The sequence below is a fragment of the Psittacula echo genome (genome assembly GCF_963264785.1).
Source record: "Psittacula echo genome assembly, chromosome: 3".
Taxonomy (NCBI): domain Eukaryota; kingdom Metazoa; phylum Chordata; class Aves; order Psittaciformes; family Psittacidae; genus Psittacula; species Psittacula echo.
This window is the reverse complement of record NC_137736.1, coordinates 116687908-116706334: the sequence shown is the minus strand read 5'-3', so window position 1 is coordinate 116706334 and position 18427 is coordinate 116687908. Positions and strand designations below refer to the sequence as shown.

General features: G+C 40.6%; 1 protein-coding gene across 4 annotated transcripts; it reads right to left on the bottom strand.

The window, feature by feature from the left end:
• Positions 1 to 4868: 4868 nt before the first annotated feature.
• On the bottom strand, positions 4869 to 18161 carry FAM76B (family with sequence similarity 76 member B). Of its 4 annotated transcripts, XM_080614168.1 has the most exons (10): positions 17869 to 18161; positions 17673 to 17737; positions 17339 to 17393; positions 14935 to 15090; positions 13840 to 14030; positions 12170 to 12217; positions 11887 to 11967; positions 11092 to 11227; positions 7971 to 8072; positions 4869 to 7342 (listed from the first exon to the last, which is right to left on the bottom strand). In XM_080614168.1, the coding sequence occupies exons 1-10, from the start codon at positions 17965 to 17967 to the stop codon at positions 7253 to 7255; spliced, it is 1023 nt and encodes a 340-aa protein (XP_080470294.1). In that variant the 5' UTR covers positions 17968 to 18161; the 3' UTR covers positions 4869 to 7252. The 4 variants fall into 4 exon arrangements, with proteins under 4 accessions (XP_080470294.1, XP_080470296.1, XP_080470297.1 ...); XM_080614170.1 differs by lacking the exon at positions 11887 to 11967; XM_080614171.1 differs by lacking the exon at positions 11887 to 11967 and having other exon boundaries at positions 11092 to 11224.
• Positions 18162 to 18427: the final 266 nt, after the last annotated feature.

Sequence of the window (18427 nt, the reverse complement as noted above, 5' to 3'; positions counted from 1 at the left end):
CAATCACCCACATCATTTAAGATGTGTCACTAGCAGAGCGCTCTGCCTAACAGGTGAACTGTGCTATTACAGGAACTACTGGGGTTCTTTTTCTATTCCATTCACATGAATTGAACACAATGAGGGGAAAATTGAAAACTTCGAAACATTGCTTACCTGTTTTTTCATAACAAAATGCTGTATTTTAATAGGTGAAGAAGACTATCTTTGCCCTGTTTAAGTTTCAGAATCACAGGATAGTTGGGGTTGGAAGAGGCCTTGGCAGGAAGCAGAGCCACCTAGAGCTGGTTGCCCAGGACCATGTCCAGATGGCTTTTCAGTATCTCCAAGGATGGAGACTTCACCACCTCCCAAGGCAAACCATGCCAGTACTTGGTCACCCTCACATGATGGGTGATGCTCTTCCTGATGTTCTGAGGGAACCTCATGTGTTTCAGGTTGTGCCCATTACCTCTGGTCCTAGCACTGAGCACCACTGAAAAGAGCCTGGATCTGTCGTCTTTACACCCTCCCTTCAGGTATTTAAAGGCATTGATGAAATCCCTCCTGAGCCTTCTCTTCTCCAGGCTGAACAGTTCCAGCTCTCTCAGCCTCTCCTCACAAGAGACATGCTCCAGTCCCTTCACCAGCCTTGTGGCACTCCATTGGATCCTGTCCTGTATGTCCATGTCTCTCTTGTACTGAGCATCTGACCTGTTGTTGCCTGGGTCTTCCTCCTTAAGATTGCTTGTAGGATATACAAACGCAATGCACAAAATTACTATGTAGCATACAAATGAAAACACTTTTCCCTTCTACCACAATCACATCCTTGTGGATCCAAGACTTGTTAAAAAGAGCCTGAATTTTTAAATGCTGATGAGAACTCTCCCTTTCACTGGACAGTCACAGGATTTCAATACTTCTGACAGAATCAGACTGAGAACAATCTGTATCAGAAGTGCATCAGGCTCAAAGCATGAGGAAAACAGGAAGTTTTAAACCTTACTGTTCCAAGTAAAAAGTATATTTTTCTCACCTTTCTATTGCTATCCATACTAGGAATCAATCAGTTGCATTTAATGGTTTCAAAGGTTCAGATACTGAGTCAACTAACTAATGCTACAGATGTATTACGCATCTATGGTGACTAAATAAGACTCTAACTAAACGGTAGCAGCTCCTTCGAAGGACAAAAATACTCAGACTCCACATTACTTGGGGATTCATGGAGTCCATTTTCAACTCTAACAATGCCTTTCGTGTGACTGCACTGAAGCTGCATTATTCCTTGGATCAGCCTCCTGACATATAAAATCGGGATTCTTTTTTCTTAAGGTAAAGCCATCAGAGAAAAAAATATAGTTCTAAATATATATAATTTTTAATATTTAACTATATTAAACATGATTAATATCACTAAGCTTAATTTTCCAAAATAGATTTTAGATTTCTTAAAATACATTCCAAAGCTCAACTATTTCAGGATTTAGAATATTCTCGTTTTAGCATCAGTGTTGCATTTGAACAGGAAGAGCTATCCACTGTGGATACTGGATTAGGTGCAGAGAGCACTTACATGGACTGCTGAGAAACCATGTGGTTTAAGCAGCATCTAGTGGTTAAACTTATGTAGGCAGCCATTCCTATTTTCTCTTACTAAATTTAGCATATAGGAAGTAAGGGAAGAGGTTTGTTCCATTATTTTTAGTGGATAGAAGATAAGATAGAAAGGTGCGTTTGTGTTAAAATCTTGACATTTCATTGCCTTTAGTGCAACACAAAAGGAAAAAGCACTATGGAGTACTGATCACACCTGAAAACTGGAGCGGATTTATTACAGGAGAAAGAACGAAGTATCTTCAACTGAGGAACGCAGGAATTCAGTTTCAACTGCACCTTGCAAGGCAATTTGGGCTATTTTACCACGATAATCTCATGCCTTTCCAGTATGAGGAATGATTGAGTGCTCACTCCACTTGTGTGGATGGTATCTTCATAACATGGTTGGAGGCCGTCTTGAACACAGTGATCATAGAAGAGCTTTTGATTTTTGGAGAAGTAAGAAGAGTGGTCAGCAGAACTGTCACCTCGGACTGCTGAAGGGCAGACTATGGCCTGTTAGGGAACCTGGTTGACAGAGTCCCTTGAGAGGCAGTCCTGAAGGGCAGAGGAGGCAACGAAGGACGGGCATTCTTCAAGAAAGAAATCTAAAGGCAGAGAAGCAGCCCATCCCCACGTGCCGAAAGATGAGCCTGCAGGGAATAAGATGGGCCTGGCTGAACAGAGCTTTGGCTGGAACTCAGGAAACAGAGGAGAGTTTATGAGCTTTGGAAAAAGGGGCAGGCAACTCAGGCAGGACTGCAAGGAAGTTGTGAATGCTCCATCCCTGGCAGTGTTCAAGGAGAGTTGGACAGAGCCTTGGGCAACATGGCCTAGCGTGAGGTTTCCCTGCCCATGGCAAGGGGTTGGAATTGGATGATCTTAAGGTCCTTTCCAACCTAAATGATTCTACGATTCTATGATAAAGGTAACTTGCACTACGGTAACTGTAATGAATGCTGCACTGGAGTCAGGTGAGTGATCAGCAAGCAAATTCTTGTAGGTCCTGAAGGAATGATTGACATTACTGCTCCAGGCTTCATTTGGTAACAGTGTGCAACTATAGCACTGCAACATGTATGAGTGCTACTAAACTGCTTCAGTGCACTCAGCTAGCTTAATGTATTAGACTTTCAGCAGTGATTTAAGTTATTCTAGGAAGTAACACTTAGAGCTCTTCTCCTTTTGTTAAGTTTTTTAATGTAAACACACTAATTTAAGCGGTGTGGTTCTCCTCCTCAAAAGGAAAATGCCTCACTTTACATCCATAGCCAACAAAAGGAATAATCTCTACGTGAAAAAGATGCTTTTCTGTTAGCAAATTGGTTCGATACAGTTTTATTGGTAAGAATTTTTTATAAGTTGAATTCTGATCAATATATTCACAAAATATTCCCAAGAGCAGACCATGGCTGGACAAAAACATTCCAGAAAAGACTTCTATCATTTATGGTGCAGTGGAATCTGGAGCATACAAATATAATGGGGAATTAACACATGTGAATATGCAAAAAGCAAACCACTACGCAAAGAGTTGTCCAAGAAGGATTCAAAGTTTCCCAAGAAATATTTATAAAGGCAACTGACCTTCAAGTTCTTCATAAAATGGAAAGACATGAGTTGATGTACCTGATAAAGGACAAATTGTGAACATACTACATCTCTTATTGAAATAAAGCAAACTACATTTATCTGTTGATTCAAAAAAGGAAAACATCTTCAGGTTTTCAGCATCCAGTTCAAAGTAAATTGCTGTAAGTGAGCAAATAAGGGGAGGAGTGTACAACTACCGACTAGGGTAAATACCCTAGGGGTATTACCTAAGGGTAAATACCGACTTTGGATGCAAATTCTAATACCTAATAGCACATTCCTGTGATGCAGCCTGCAGTAAGATGTGGTTCAAAGCAACTCTGACCTATTTGTTGGTCCAATTCATTTTTGTTTGTCAGCAAGCCTTCCACAATCAAAACCAGCCACTATAAAAGCAGTCTGCTGCTTACGCCTCTAAAACTGTCTTTTGTACGCGAAGATGATGCAGGTTTCTTTTCAGCCTTAACCTTCTTCGCAAGCTGGAATGCCTATTTTCCAGTTGACAATTAAAAATAAATGGACTTACCCAAGTACTCCAGGAGCCAGGAAGCCTCAGCAGAAGGAAAATCTATGTTCTACAAACAAATCTCTACTTGCGCCTGCCTCTTTTAGCACACGTGTCCGTGGTACTTAAACCCCTTTCAGTCAAAATGCAAACCGCTTTTACCCACGAGGAGAAATACTGAAGAGGAATTGCCAAGAGCACACGGGTCAGTTAGCACAGCGCCAGCATACTGTAATGAACGTTCTTCAAGGTAAACGTGCCAATCCAAACTTGTTTTCTGTTTGGGTTAAAGCAAGGAAAAACATCCATGTGCTGGTGAGTGACACATCTTCAAGGACAATTTAATGTGTAAGAACAGACAGAAAGTTCAAGTTACATGTTGGAACTTGCACCATTACCAGCTGTAGCAATCGTATACAGTATAGTTATAGTTTTACCTATTTTTCTAAGCCTAAACAGCACAACTGCTTCTAAGATGGATTTTACATTGTACATCTTTATATTTTGATTTAATCACTCTGTTTTTAATGTTCATTTCTCAGATTTGGACTCCAGGATCATTAAACCAAAAAATCCCCATCCCTTAAGCAATGCTACATTTTACCTTGAAGAGTTGCCATTTCAGAACACACAGAGGTATGCTGTAACCAACAGCCATCCGCATGTTGGTGCAGGCACCTAACTCTTCCTGACACAAGAAAGCGAATGGATGCCGAAGTTGTCAATGGTATTTTGAATCTAACAATCACCCAACTTACACACAACAGACATAGAGGAAGAACAACCTTATGGTGAACAGGCTAAGACTGAAATTCAGGTACTACTTTTAAACATGAGTGCTGATGTTAATCAGAACATAAAAAGCCTGCGAAGGCTTTATTAAATGTCATTAGATTTCATTCACCTTAAGGGTTTTTTCTTCTCTACAAGAAAATATTTCTATGTATTACAATTGTACAGAACCAACCTATTTTCTTGAGAAAAATTAATCTGAAGCTCTAATTTGTGACAATTTGTAGACAGCCCAAGGTGTTTAATCTTCCCAGAAATCTAAATACTAAAATGCAAATATTAAATCCTGCCCTTTTTTTGGCCATAGGTTTTTGGTGAGTGAGAGAGTGTAAAGGATTAACATGAAATATGAATTTCTGAATAATTTTAAAAGGACAGAGTAATGTTTTGACAAGATTTTATTGTGAAACATTGGATTTAGAAAAGGTACAAAATGTCAACGGTCAGATGTGTGCCAGTACAGTATTTCAATAGTCTATACATGTGGACAGCTGAAAAGCTTCACTGCAGAACGTGTATTTAGACATCCTATCTAAAAGGGGGCTGCAATATTCACAGGCTTAAAATACATAAATAACTTGAGCCAAAATGGCCATTATTGGTCAATGCTAATCAACATCTGGAAAAAGGCTAAAAAGCACAATACAGTACAACAATCTCCTCGCAGATCCACATTTAAAGAACATCAGTTTATCATGTCAATAACCTACAGCTCCAGGACACTATTTTCAGGAGTGGGATTCAGTTGGCAAGTTTACAGCTTTTAAAAATTCACATTAAAAATGAGATTATGGAAGAAAAGCCCCTGAAATTTTTTCTGACTGGGATTTATAAAGTCAGTTACTTCTAATAGAGAATTCGGTTTGTTCCTTTAAAATACCCTTTGTGCAGCTTGAGCAGATATCATTAAGTGATCTTAATTCAAGCATTTCCATTTGCTAAGCAATTCTGGTTTTTAAAACCAGTTTCACCAAAGATGGATTGCCATTCAACTGGGAAAATGATCAAATACCAATTCAGAATTAATGAAAGTCTAATTTGTATATTAAAAACCCCCAAATATCATCACCAAAGAGGATTTCAGCAAGTTTAAAGAAGAGCATTTATAAACATACAAAGTCAATTTTAGGGTATAAAAGTACATGTATACCATATGAAACAAGATTCTTCTCAAATCACCCTGTAGTCTGTCACTGCTGGTACTCGTTTTAACTACTGCAGAAGTGTTCATAGTTCAGCACATGGGTGGACAGCAAAGGAACATTAGATTTTAGTTCTTTAATTAAAAGCTTATTTTACACCATTAAGCTTATTGAAATATCAGCAGTTACCCTGCTACCAGTCAGTACCCAGAGCTGAACTAAACTTTTACTTACGGATGTCTACTTCGCTTAATGCCGATCTGTAAATCGCCTTCCTGAACAGAGGCCTCGGGGTATATTAAAGTATGTTTAGTAGAGATTTCTGAATATCACTAATGTCCATTAGGAGCAGAGCTAAACTTAAACTGATGTAATTTAGAATCAAAATCTACCCACAACATTAAAACAACCCACCCTTTGAAACCACATTCACTCCCTTAGCTTCAAGGCCATTAGTTTTGGCTACTCTTTTCTCATTGTGTATCTTTACTGGGGGGATCAGAATCTTGCAATTCATTAAGAAGAATCACCATGAGTTACAACTAAGTACACTGAATCAAACAATGGGAATCAATTAAAATTCTGGGTGTGCATCACTAATTAAGGATGTAACACCGGGAGTACAATGTCTGCTATGGAATTAAAATGAGTGCTGTGCCAAATGGGAAAATAATATCAACAATTCACTAAACTCCAGTGTGGCAAAAACCAGTCTGATTTCATTCAGGAAGTGTTTGGCACAAGCAGCACTAACAAAATTCTACACCTCACAGACACAAGCTACAAAGGTTATCTAAAGCCAATACTCACTGTCCATCAATTAGCTAGCTCTTATCACTGCTTCAAGCACTGCACTAGCCACTTTGATCTTTGTTTCGGATTTCTCTGTACACACATTTATATTTACATAAAACATTTATTAAACATGATTTTAAAACTTAAAAACCTTATGTACAAAATACCAACATTCCTATAAATAAACAGTTGGAGAAAGGCACTTGCAAGAAAAATCTACAGTAAATCTTACAAAAACCACACTGCCTCTGTTACTGTACAATAGATAATCTTTCAGTAAATCCCAATCACAAGAATGTAAAACACTAATTACTTGTTATAACTAAGAATATAACCGTTACAGTTGTATTTACACTTACATATATGCCTTTTTTCTTTTAGTTTCACTTGAGAGCACCATGATTTCCATCCTAAATCTGTATTTTGATACAAAGTCAAAGAACGGTTGCCAGAAACCAGTGTTCAGCCTCAGGGCAGATTCGGAAACTTTTGGCTGACATCAGTGGAGTTTCAAAGTTGCTGCTTTGTAAAAAGTACACCTAGCTTGTTATTGCATGTTGTCCTTTTAGAGAGAGCACAGCTGTGTTCTCTACACAATCGTTTCATACTATTGCTGGCAAAAAGTTTCCAATATCAAAAAAATAAAAACATTCTTCAAGCCAGTTGAAGGATTTCCTCTGAACAGTAACTAAAAAAAGCTGCATATTAATTATAAAAACAGGTAGGAAACATGCCAACTCATCGGGTGTGCAAAAATAGTTCTTTCCACTACACAGGATTTTAAGGGCTTCACAGAATTACTCAAATGTACATTGAGTAGCAAACCCCACGAATAACCAGTTCCTCACGGAGACGTCAGTATACTCCCGCTTTTATCAAACTTTTTACCCTTTGACAATGCTGCAACCTGTTTGAGCAGTTCTCTGTTTTTGGCCTGCAATGCAGATAAAAGAAGTGTTATGAATTACTGAAACAGCTCAGATTGTTTCATGCACTAATTTCCCATTGTGTTTATGAAACAAATACCCAAAATGTGCATGTGAGAATATTCAGTGAAGGTAACAACCACTTTTGAAAGACTTGTATATGCTTTTTGATATGTGTATTCCACCTTCAGCACAAAAGATAACCTCATTCCCTGTACTGCAAAATATAGCATCTGAGGTATTGCACTGAACACTTGTTCAGTCTGTGATTTATAAGGCAACTAATTCAGGCTTTCTTCCTGATAAAGTTTGCTTTAACAAGAGACATTTAACTGTCAATCACATTAATGCTGAGCCCTTCAATCAGACCAACAGCACACTGAGAACTGATTAAATATCAGAGAACAGACACAAAAAATAACATAAGCTTTGAGACAAGTTAGAAAGCAATTCTTACAGTGAGTTTAATCTGCATGGAGACTGCCTGTTGACTGCAGAACTGCTGTATAATGCGTTTGAAGATAAATGTGGCAATGACCCTTTGAGAACCTGGTACTGTTTCATTGCTGTGAGTGAATATCCTCAACTCATAATTCCACCTGAGTATTTCTCAAGTACTGATAAGCAATCACTCACCTGCAACTGTTCCACAGTTTCCTTGTGAGCTTTCTCCATGCTGTTCATCTTTGTCCTCAAGTTAGACTCCTGGTACTGGAAGTCTGCCTTCAGTTCTGTCAACTGAGAACACAAATTCTATGAAGATTCCTTGGACTGTTACTGTACAAAATGAATCCGTGCAATCTTTACAGAAGCCTCAAGTAGTCTTACGAAACACAGTATTTATTTACTATTGTAGTACTGACAGCTCAGCACTTGAGAAGTAGCTTGAAAAGTAAGTATGTCTATTTCATACGAAGAAAACAACTGCACTTCTATAACTTGTTTTGGTCAGGATTAATGAAGGATAATCCTCAACAAAAATAAAAAATCAAATACAAGACACATGATTTATAATCTTAGCTGTTCTTTCAGCTGTGAGATACTCATCACAATCTTCAGTTATATGATATGGTAACAGATGAAAAATCTGCCATACAAAGACAACAGGAAGGATTCCTTTGTGTTCTCTTATGCTACAATTTGTCCTAAACCAAGGTATACATTCCAGAGTTTCACTGCCTCTCAATCCACAACAGTGAATTCAACTGTGTTATTAGAAATGTGTAATTAAAATGACTTCACTTATGATTTAATTCTGAGCCTATGGTGCAGTATTGCTGCTACTGGGTCCCTCCTGAGACAGGCAGAGATCCAGATGACACACATTAAGGCAGGTATTTCTAAATTGTGATATATGCTTCTGTCCAGGCAGGTGAATGCTTCTTCTGGACACACATGCAGCTGAGGGAACTACTAACGGTTTGCTGTGTAAGGACTCAGAAGTTTTAAGAACCACTTCTTTAAAAAGCTTGGTTCCTCAAAGCATCCCAGATTCATTTTGAACCTCTCTGGTTGATTTGGCTTTATTGGGATTGAAGCCTCTTTGCCAGCAAGGAAGCCCACTATAACAAACGAGAGCATACATTCCTAAAATGACTTCCAAGACTGCTATTACCAACGTTAGTATGCATCGAGTCACATGCAGTGAAACAAGGCATTCAAATGAACTGTCAGTCAAATGGTCATAAACGAAGCGCAGGAATCCCAATACAAGGATATATACCTCGTTGTACACAGACTGCTGTTCAACACATGCACTTGCAGCTATAGCAAATTCCAGTGGATCCAGTACAAAACCACATACCACAAACTAAATATAACAAAAACTAGTGGTAGCATTGTGCCATAGTAAAATATGCAGCTGGATGAGCAACACACTACCTATGAACATGCAGCAAACTGTGCTCCCTTCCTAATGATCAAGTCTCGGAGCCCCATGGTAATGACTTGGTATCTCACTAACATCTTGTCCCAAAAGCAAAACAAAGCTAGGACTGCAAATAACGAGCACTGGTATGACATGACTTAGATCTCAACTCATAACAAAACATGATGAATGAGGACTGTCTGTAAAGCTGGTGCACAGAGCTGATTTTGTTGCCATGTTATATACTTCAGAGGTCCCTCTTTCAGAGCACTCCAAACAGTTCAAATGCTGTCCCTGTAGAAATCTTGGGAAGAGATTTTAGCAGGAACCACCCACAGAACTGGCTCAGGCATTTATTCCTTTTACTATCTCACAGTCAAAAAATAATCTGTCTTCATTCGTTGTAATTTTTTCAGCTATGCAAACACAGTATGATGTGCACAGCTTTTCTCTCCCTGCAGCAGCTGAAGAAAGTGAGTGACACTTTGGAAGCAAGTAATTCATGCCTGAAGGAGTCTTTTAAATTCAAATAACTCTGAGGTCAAATAAATAGTTTTAGCAATGAGGATATTAAAATTATTAGATGCTCTCCCTATGCAAACAGCACAAAACAAGTTACTGCAGTGGTTACACAGAAGTAGGTGACATTTCCTTACCTAACCCTTTTGTTAGCTTTGCCCAGTAGATCAAATGTAAAAAGAGATAAGAGAATTTCCTACTGATTCGTGATCTTCTACTGTCTTTATAAGAGAGGGGGCAGGGACTTCATGTCTGTCCTTTGAAGAGAATCCATGACAGACTGTTCACCTCTTTCACATTAACTGCTTAAAGGCTTGAAATAGTGAATACTTCTAATGCCTGGTATGTTATAACACTGATAGACATGAACAAGCATTCAATGTCCTTTATGCAACACACTGAAGTGAAAGAATGAGGATACTGGACTATGGTTTAAAAGTGGAAGCATTTTCTTTTCAGGATCAATAAGCCTTTCTTAACCACTACTGTTCTGACAGGCCATCATGTACCTATAATCAAAATGTTACTTGAAAGTACAGTAAACTACATAATTTACTCAATCCTGAACAGTCATTCTACAGCCACCGTTACAGAGCGTCTTAAAAACTTCTAGTTAACCAGGCGGCAGAGACATAAGCTCTAATAAAGGCAAAGCAAAGTAACGTATCTTGTAGCTGTTTCTCTTTTCTTGTTAGTCATTAAGTTGTCCGAAGGGTGAACTCTTGTATGAGTTTCACTGCAGCCCTTTGGTCTTGACAACTTTGCTTAACTTTTGTTGACTGTCAGGCACCTAATCCAAGCTTTTCTTCTAGTCTCTGACCACCCACAAAGATTTGGCAACCTACACTACACATATGCTACCAATTTTTTCAAATCAAACCACTTAATTTTCATACACTGTACATGTAAATTTGGAAACCAACTCATTATTTATGGCTATAGTTTAAAACTAAACAAAAGTTATACTAAACTCAGAATGGTTACTACTCTTAATCCTCCTCATCTTGTGTGCCCATCAGCCTCTGTAGGTATCTGGGATCTTTTCTGTGACTCAATTTAGAACATGCAAAAACATATAAAACTCTGTCTGGCATTTTATTCATTGTGGCACACAATGTGTGTAACAGTGAACCAGACAGCTAGCTTCTAGATGGCTGAAGAGAGGCAAGATGAATTCCTTTGGACTTAGAGCTAAAATACACTAATGATACAGAAGTCCCAAACTTGTCCTTTAAATGGTAAGATCTGGAAGTCAAAATATGAAAACACGGTATCTGCTTTTTGGTTTACCTCACCATTTTGACATTGTTAGGAGTCTACAAAACAGAACACAAAAAGATAAAGCTCTTCCTAAGCAGGTGCAACTTTTACCTTTTTATCTTTCTCTAAAATAGTCTGATCTCTTTGCTGCAGAAGACGTTTAAGTGACATTACTTCTTCTTTCAGCTGACTTATGAGGACAAAGTTGTCAGTTCCTCCACTGTCTGCTGACTGATTTATAGAGCTACTAAAAATAAAAGCAATAGTTACTTACAACATCAACAGAAAAAAAAACCCACTATTTTTTTTATTTCAAATTGCATAATTCCACAAACATCCTTAATCACCAATGCAAAAAAAGTATGTACCTGACAGAAATGGATGCAACTGGCAAATTACCTTACTAATGGCACACATTACATACACCTGCAGAAATATAATTAAGTATTAGCTTTGAGGTGGACAAATACCTTTTGACCGCAGCAGCCACTTTTATTACAACTGTTTGGCCAGAGACAGAATAAAGATTCAGTCTCATAAATAAAGGTTCAAAACTTCTCTACATATTAGGTCAGCTTAAAGGAGCAGCTCAACCCTGCATCTAGTTGACAAAACACCGATGTCAGGGAATACTGTTTTGTTGATAACTGTTGCCTCATACATAAGCTTAATTTAATTTTGCCCCAACAGCTTGAAAGCAGGAAAACTGCCAGTTTTCTGCTAATAATGTCATTTACTTGACTGACAGCAGTCAGATGCCACCCAGCAATCTCTCTGTCTGGACAATAGCTTCATCTCCCTCATTCTTCAGACCAAAGTAAAAAAAAGGAAGTAACTGGCCACAAATCCACAAATCAGTGCTCTATTTGGTTGAAATGGCTCAGCTTTACAAAAATATAACTTTACCTATCTCCATTTGATGGCTTGGATTCCAGTTTGGGTTTTTTCTTTGGAGTTTCATTCTGAATAGCTGCAGAGGATTTATGGCTGAAATCAAACAAAATGTAAACCTAAAGCCTCATACTATATAACTCTCTAACATCAGCATTTGGTACATGTAAAATAACTAACTCATGCTCCTAGCTGGAGTACTAGAGATTAGCCAGAAATGCAAGGCAAAAAAGAAAAAAGTCCTTTATATTAAAACCACAAGATGAATTCAAAGGAAATTAATAAATATCATATTTACCTCTGTTTCCATAGTCCCTGATCTTGTTCTGGACTCAGACTGCTGATTCTGAAACATGCGAAATATACTTGGTAACTGACCAAACATGCCATTACTTCTAAGTTTATGTGAATGGTTATCTGTCCACAGTAAAATCCTCCCATTATGAATTTTCAGCTGGACAGCTGTATTATCAGTCACATTCCTGACCACTCTATCATGATGCTATAAAAGTACTTCTCGGCTAAATGTTTACCCTGTTGTAAAACATAAGGGGCAGACGTCAAGACTGACAGCTAAACCTTACTGCTGGTACTCTCCAATTTTTGTGAACTTTATATTGCTACTCTTTCACCCAGCAAGCTGGTGTAAAGCAGCATTCCTGGGATTCTCATACTGCCGTATGAACACTGTCTGAAGTGATGCTTTTGTGGTGCCTTAAGAGCAAAGTTAAGTTTTGGATCCCTGAAAATAACTGCTTCTCATGCTTTTGCTTTCAATAATTTCAAAAGCAACTAACAGACACCATTGTTTAGGAATGGTAGAATACAGAAGATTGCACTCAGTGAAATAGTGAATCTGTATTTCTACCTTGTTGTCTCTATTGTCTCATCTTAATAACCAAAATGGACGGGAAAAAAGAGTCCTATGTATCGGACCAGAAGGATGGACCCACTCACAGCCTATGGAAGAAAGGTGCGAAACCAAGGACACTGTGTAGAGAGGTATGTTTACTTTTATAACTCTTGAGTACATAAGAAGCTCTATTCTGTAGTAAAGAGCTAACTTGTTTATTAAATCCTTACTATATCTCTACCACATGCACTAAATTAGTCTATTGTAACTCAATTTGCAGCAGAGATTTGAAAGAACAGGAACAGTACAGTAACCCTCTGCAGGACAAGAATAATTTTTTTCCTCAAACTCTTAAAAAAACCAAATCTTACTTTTCTCCTTCAGTGAAACTATGTGCATTTCTCTTCTCCTCAATTCCAGTATCATTCCAGCTTATTTTGCGTCTAAGTTACACTTAGTCAGGCAAGCTTCAGTCAAGATGGAAAATTATAAGCACTAGAAAAGTGAAGCATTGTATTTGTGTGTCTGGGATCAGGGTCATTGCCATTGCACCCATAGTATTAACTATCCAACACAAAATAATGAAGGAGTTCTAAACTGCCATAAGCCCACCCATGAAAATAAGAATCATGATTACTATTGCACTGGCATAAAAACCAAATCAATTTTGGGATTTACAACTAAATAAACAAATCAGCCTGAAGCAAGTTAGGGTGGGGATTCTGAGCTAAGCAGCTGTTCTGTGCAGCTACTGGTAACCCATGGCAAACGCATGTCAAGCAGGAGTTCCCACACAGCAGTTACTGCTTAAATTCAAAACCAAGTTTATCCCCAAATAACTTGTTTCTGTGGCCATTCTGTGGATTCTTTTTCTAGACTTGCTATCGATTTTAACATTGAGTAGTTTGATGATCATCAAGAATTTCTGCATTTTGCTGACCTCCCTTCACCCAAACTATAAGTACATGAGCATTTTAACAGACCATGAAATAGTGTTCTCCTACTGCTTTTGATACCATGTTTTAACGACCCTTCTTATTGCCTTTGGTTTGATTTCGGTACTAGCAAAACACAAAAGAGTTACCAAGAGCTACTTTAATTTCTGAAATACTTACTTGTGATGACTGCTGCTATGACGATGATGGTGGTGGTGATGGTGTTTTGAATGATGCTGGTCTTTCTCAGTAAGAGATGAGGATGAGGAGTTGGAATGTGAAGATCCTAGGCTCTTCCTCTGTTCTTTTGTCTTCTGTAGCACTCTCTTGTAGGACAGCGTGCAGAGCCAACACAACAACTTTCCATCAACCTTTTGGGAAATAATTCATAGCAGGTTGTTTGGTTTTATTTTCTAAGTGTACTTGCACTAGAAAAATGCAAGAAAACTTTGCTTCACTTCATCTGTTATCTCTGTGAAAAATCCAGACACCTCTTTGGTATGAAACTTTGGCACTACCACCTCTCTCCAACATAAGCACATTGCCTTTGAGTAAAGTGAGTCTTATTCCATTTCTTTTTGTCATTTAAAGCTACAGGAGAAAGCAGTCTTAGCAAATGTTGGACTTGCTCTATATCACAGAAGTGACAATATGGACAAATCAGTTTTAGTTTAGACACCAGGTACCCTCTCTCAACCCCATCATATTCCAAGCAGAATCAGGATGTCCAGCCAATGTCTTACTTGTACCAAGTAAACTCTTGTGTGAAAACAGCATTATTCTTGGGTTCAGGCAAGAGGCTTTTGAGGTCATTTCCTCAGCACCTTCTGGAATGCGAAAGTGGCACTCACCAAAGCGATTTGAGAAGAGGGAACACAAAGGGCTGCTCAGAACAGTCTATCTCTCTGGTGCTGTACTTCAGAGCAAGGCAGGCACACCACAAGAGGTAAAATGACAGATTCAAGTGATGGACATACACAAGATCCAACGAATGGGAAAATGAAAAAACAGTACCAAAGGCACTATGAACTGTTCAGCTGCTTGACCTTGCCCAGCTACAACTGCCAGCATATGCTTAACCTTATTTCTAAAGCTGAGTGATTTAATTTAAAGTTAGCTAGCTCAGTAAGCTGTGAAACCTAACTCAAATATTGCAAAGCACAGCAACTTTAATATTAGTGAACTTAAGATATATTCCAGTTAATCTTTCTCTTCTGCAAGAGGAATGTTGCCTGTTGTCAGACTGAGCATTGACAGCCACGGAACAAAGCCTACCTTCCTTCTTCCTTCCTCTTTTCGATCAAAAGCACACTGCTGTTTGCACTGTTCACATGTCTGAGGTGGGCCGTACTTCTTCTCTGAGTTGGTGCAACGCTGACATTTTGTGCCGATAAATGCTGCAATAATATTGCAATACTGACAAGGCTTGGGCTGGAAAGCAGGAAAGTGGAATTGAAATTAATACACATTTACAGTTTTGTAATGAACACAATGTGTCAAATTACACAATGATGCTTCTAAACTACCAATGGGTTCATATAACCTATCTTAAAGAATCTTTTACTACCATTTCTATCTTCAGTACTAAACTTTTCCCCTAAAGTGAATTAAAGTGAATCACTCCTTCAGTGATTAAAATCAGCCTGAGCTTTCCATGAAAACCCAGGAACATATTCAATGAAACACACATACAATGGGACTGCTCACCTCTACGCCTGCTTCTTTATTTTAATATGATGATATTTTCTCAGGTTCACTACATTACTGTTGTGGTTTAAGTGTAGTCAGTAACTCAGACCCACACAGCCCGCTCGCTCACTCCCCCTCTTCCTTCCCACCCCCCGCTCCCGGAGGGATGGGGAGGAGAATCGAAAGAATGTAACTCCCATGGGTTGAGATAAAAACAGTCCAGTAACTAAGGTATAACACAAATCACTACTGCTGCCACCAATAATAATAATGATAAGAGAAATAACAAGGGAAGAAAATACAACCGCTCACCACCTGCCAACCAATACCCAGCCCGACTGAGCAGCGAACTAGCCCTTCTGAGTAACTGCCCTCAGTTCTACATCCTGGGCATGACGTGCTGTGGTATGGAATACCTCTTTGGCTAGTTTGGGTCAGGTGTCCTGTCTCTGCTTCCTCCCGGCTTCCCCTCCTCCCTGGCAGAGCATGAGACTCACAAAGTCCTTGGTCAGAGTAAACATTTGAGTAGTAACTAAAAACATCAGTGTTACAGCGCTGTTCCCAGGCAGAAAGTCAAAAAAACACAGCACTGCACCAGCTACTAAGAAGGAGAAAAATGACTGCTACTGCTGAACCAGGACAGTATCTAAAGAAACTGCTTAAAAACCTTTAAAAGAAGAGTAACCTTTTTTTTGAGACTGAAAGTTTCTGATAACATCCCTCTTCCCTGCGCTACGCACAGAGTTGATAACCCTACTGCTCTAAGATTAGTCCCATGATCCCAGCAGTACTGCAGCACACTTAAACAACTTCAGATGCCATCAGCTCAGGTTATCAACTTTCATATCATACACTTAGATTAATATGCTGCAGGAAAAGAAAACTGCTGCCAGCCTTCACAAGTTAGAAATGGTTAATTATGCTCAATGCTGTTCTGGTTTTTGATGAACTACTGCTAAAACCCACTGCTGGATCAAGTCTTGCGCTTCATTTTGCCACATTTTCATCTTTTGAATGATGCTCTTTGTTCAGTTTACATTTACATTCACAAAGTGCCTGACGACATCCCAACAGCTGTTACGTTTCCCAAATAAGCTGAATTTCATCTGATGTGGTTCACGTCAAGCCTACAGAAGTTGTGTGCATTTGTTTCACAACAAGATTATCTTGGTGCCTTCTCTGAAGTGGTATCTGCAGAGCACTCTGATACAATGTGTGTGTTCGTATATTGAAAAATTAGGGGGTTTATAATAACTGCAGCTGAAATTCAACATGGGAAAATGCAGAGTAACATGAATATAGCTAACACCCATAAAATCTTTTCTACTTAATAGCTTAATGCAATTAATGTGCATTTAAAATGTTTAAGACTTCCATAATATAAAGTATGTGGTATTATTAGATTTTCATATTGACTACTCATTAAAAACAGGGGCAGCTAACAGCCTTTTTGTCATCAAGTGTGTGTTTGTGAGAATAAAGAATAACTTTATATGCATAAAGTAGTACTGGTTTTGCTATGAACAGGCACGCTGCAGTCATTATTGACTATAAAGCTACACATAAGCACAGAATCATAGAATAGTTAGGATTGGAAAGGACCTTAAGATCATCTAGTTCCAACCCCCAGCTATAGGCAGGGACACCTCACACTAAACCATGCCACCCAAGGCTCTGTCCAACCTGGCCTTGAACACTGCCAGGGATGGAGCATTCACAACTTCCCTGGGCAACCCATTCCAGTGCCTCACCACCCTTACAGTAAAGAACTTCTTACAGAATCACAGAATAGTTAGGGTTCGAAAGGACCTTCAGATCCTAAGCCACGGAGGCAATCAGGAGCTGCCAGTGATTTTCATCACCTTGTTGAAAGGCAACCCTTCTTTTTCGATATTTCCAATACAAAATACGATTAACTGCAAAAGCGTTTTATTTAACTTAAAACACGAGTGAAGCTAATTCCGTCATTTAGAACCAAGAGCCTACTCACCGTCCCAAACTGCTTCACGTTCTGGGCACACTTCTTGCATATCGTGTTAGTTTTGCTAGAGATAAAATTGCACAATGTTGAAGTCAGCGACAAACACGCTCCTCCAAACTCTTCCCCATGCAGTAACCGCACAGCTCACACACGGGCTGCGGGGAGCAGCGAGACACCAGCAAACGCCCGCGCCGCGCCGTTCGAGCGGGCGGGTTATCTCACCGCGGTGCCACCGGTGTGATCTCCGCCGTTACTACCGGTCACACCGGGCGGAACCGCCGCTCCTGCGGGCGCTGCCCGCGGCAGGACCCGAGCCGGGCGCGCACAGGGCCCCTTCCCGTACCTCTCCTGCTGGAACTCGGACCGGCAGTAAGTGCATTTCACGATGGGGTGGGCGATCCGGCACTCCTGCGGATGGAACAGCGCGTTACTGCCCTGCCCCGAGCCCCGCGCACCGCGCCAGGGCCGACACCCTCCTCCCGGCTCCTCCGCTTGCGGGACCCCGACCCCGCCGCCAGCCCCCCCCCGCCTCCCAGCACCTTGCAAAGCTGCTGTCCCTGGGAGAGCTCCTCGAACGGGTACCGCTGATTGCACTTGGTGCAGGCATAAAGAGCCGGGGCGGCCGCCGCCGCCGCCATCCGCGGGGCGGACACGGGCGGGCCGAGGGAGGGGACGAGGGAGGTGCCGGGGCGAGGGCCGGGAGCGGCCGCCTGGGCCGCCGGGGAGGCGCCGCCGCCGCCCGTCCCCTCCCGCCGCCGCCGCGCCTGCGGAGCTCCCTGCCGCCGCCCTAGGCCCCGCGCCGAGCCCGCGCCGCGGCCCCCTTGTGTCGGCAGCGGCGTCACCCCGCGCCCCCCGCCCTTCTCTCCGCCCCGGGCTCGGGCTCCGGCGGCAGCCAATCACCGCCTCGCGCCAAACCTGCCTTCAAAACTCGCCGCCCAATCGCCGCCCCCGCTGACCCCCCTTCTGCCAATCCCAACTCGGGCGCCCTGCCCCTGCGCTGGGTGATGATTGGGTAGCCTCGCGGTCGCGGTGCTGATTGGACCGCTCCGGGTGGTTTCTGCTTTTCGATTGGTTGAAATTGGGGGGGAGGGCTCACTT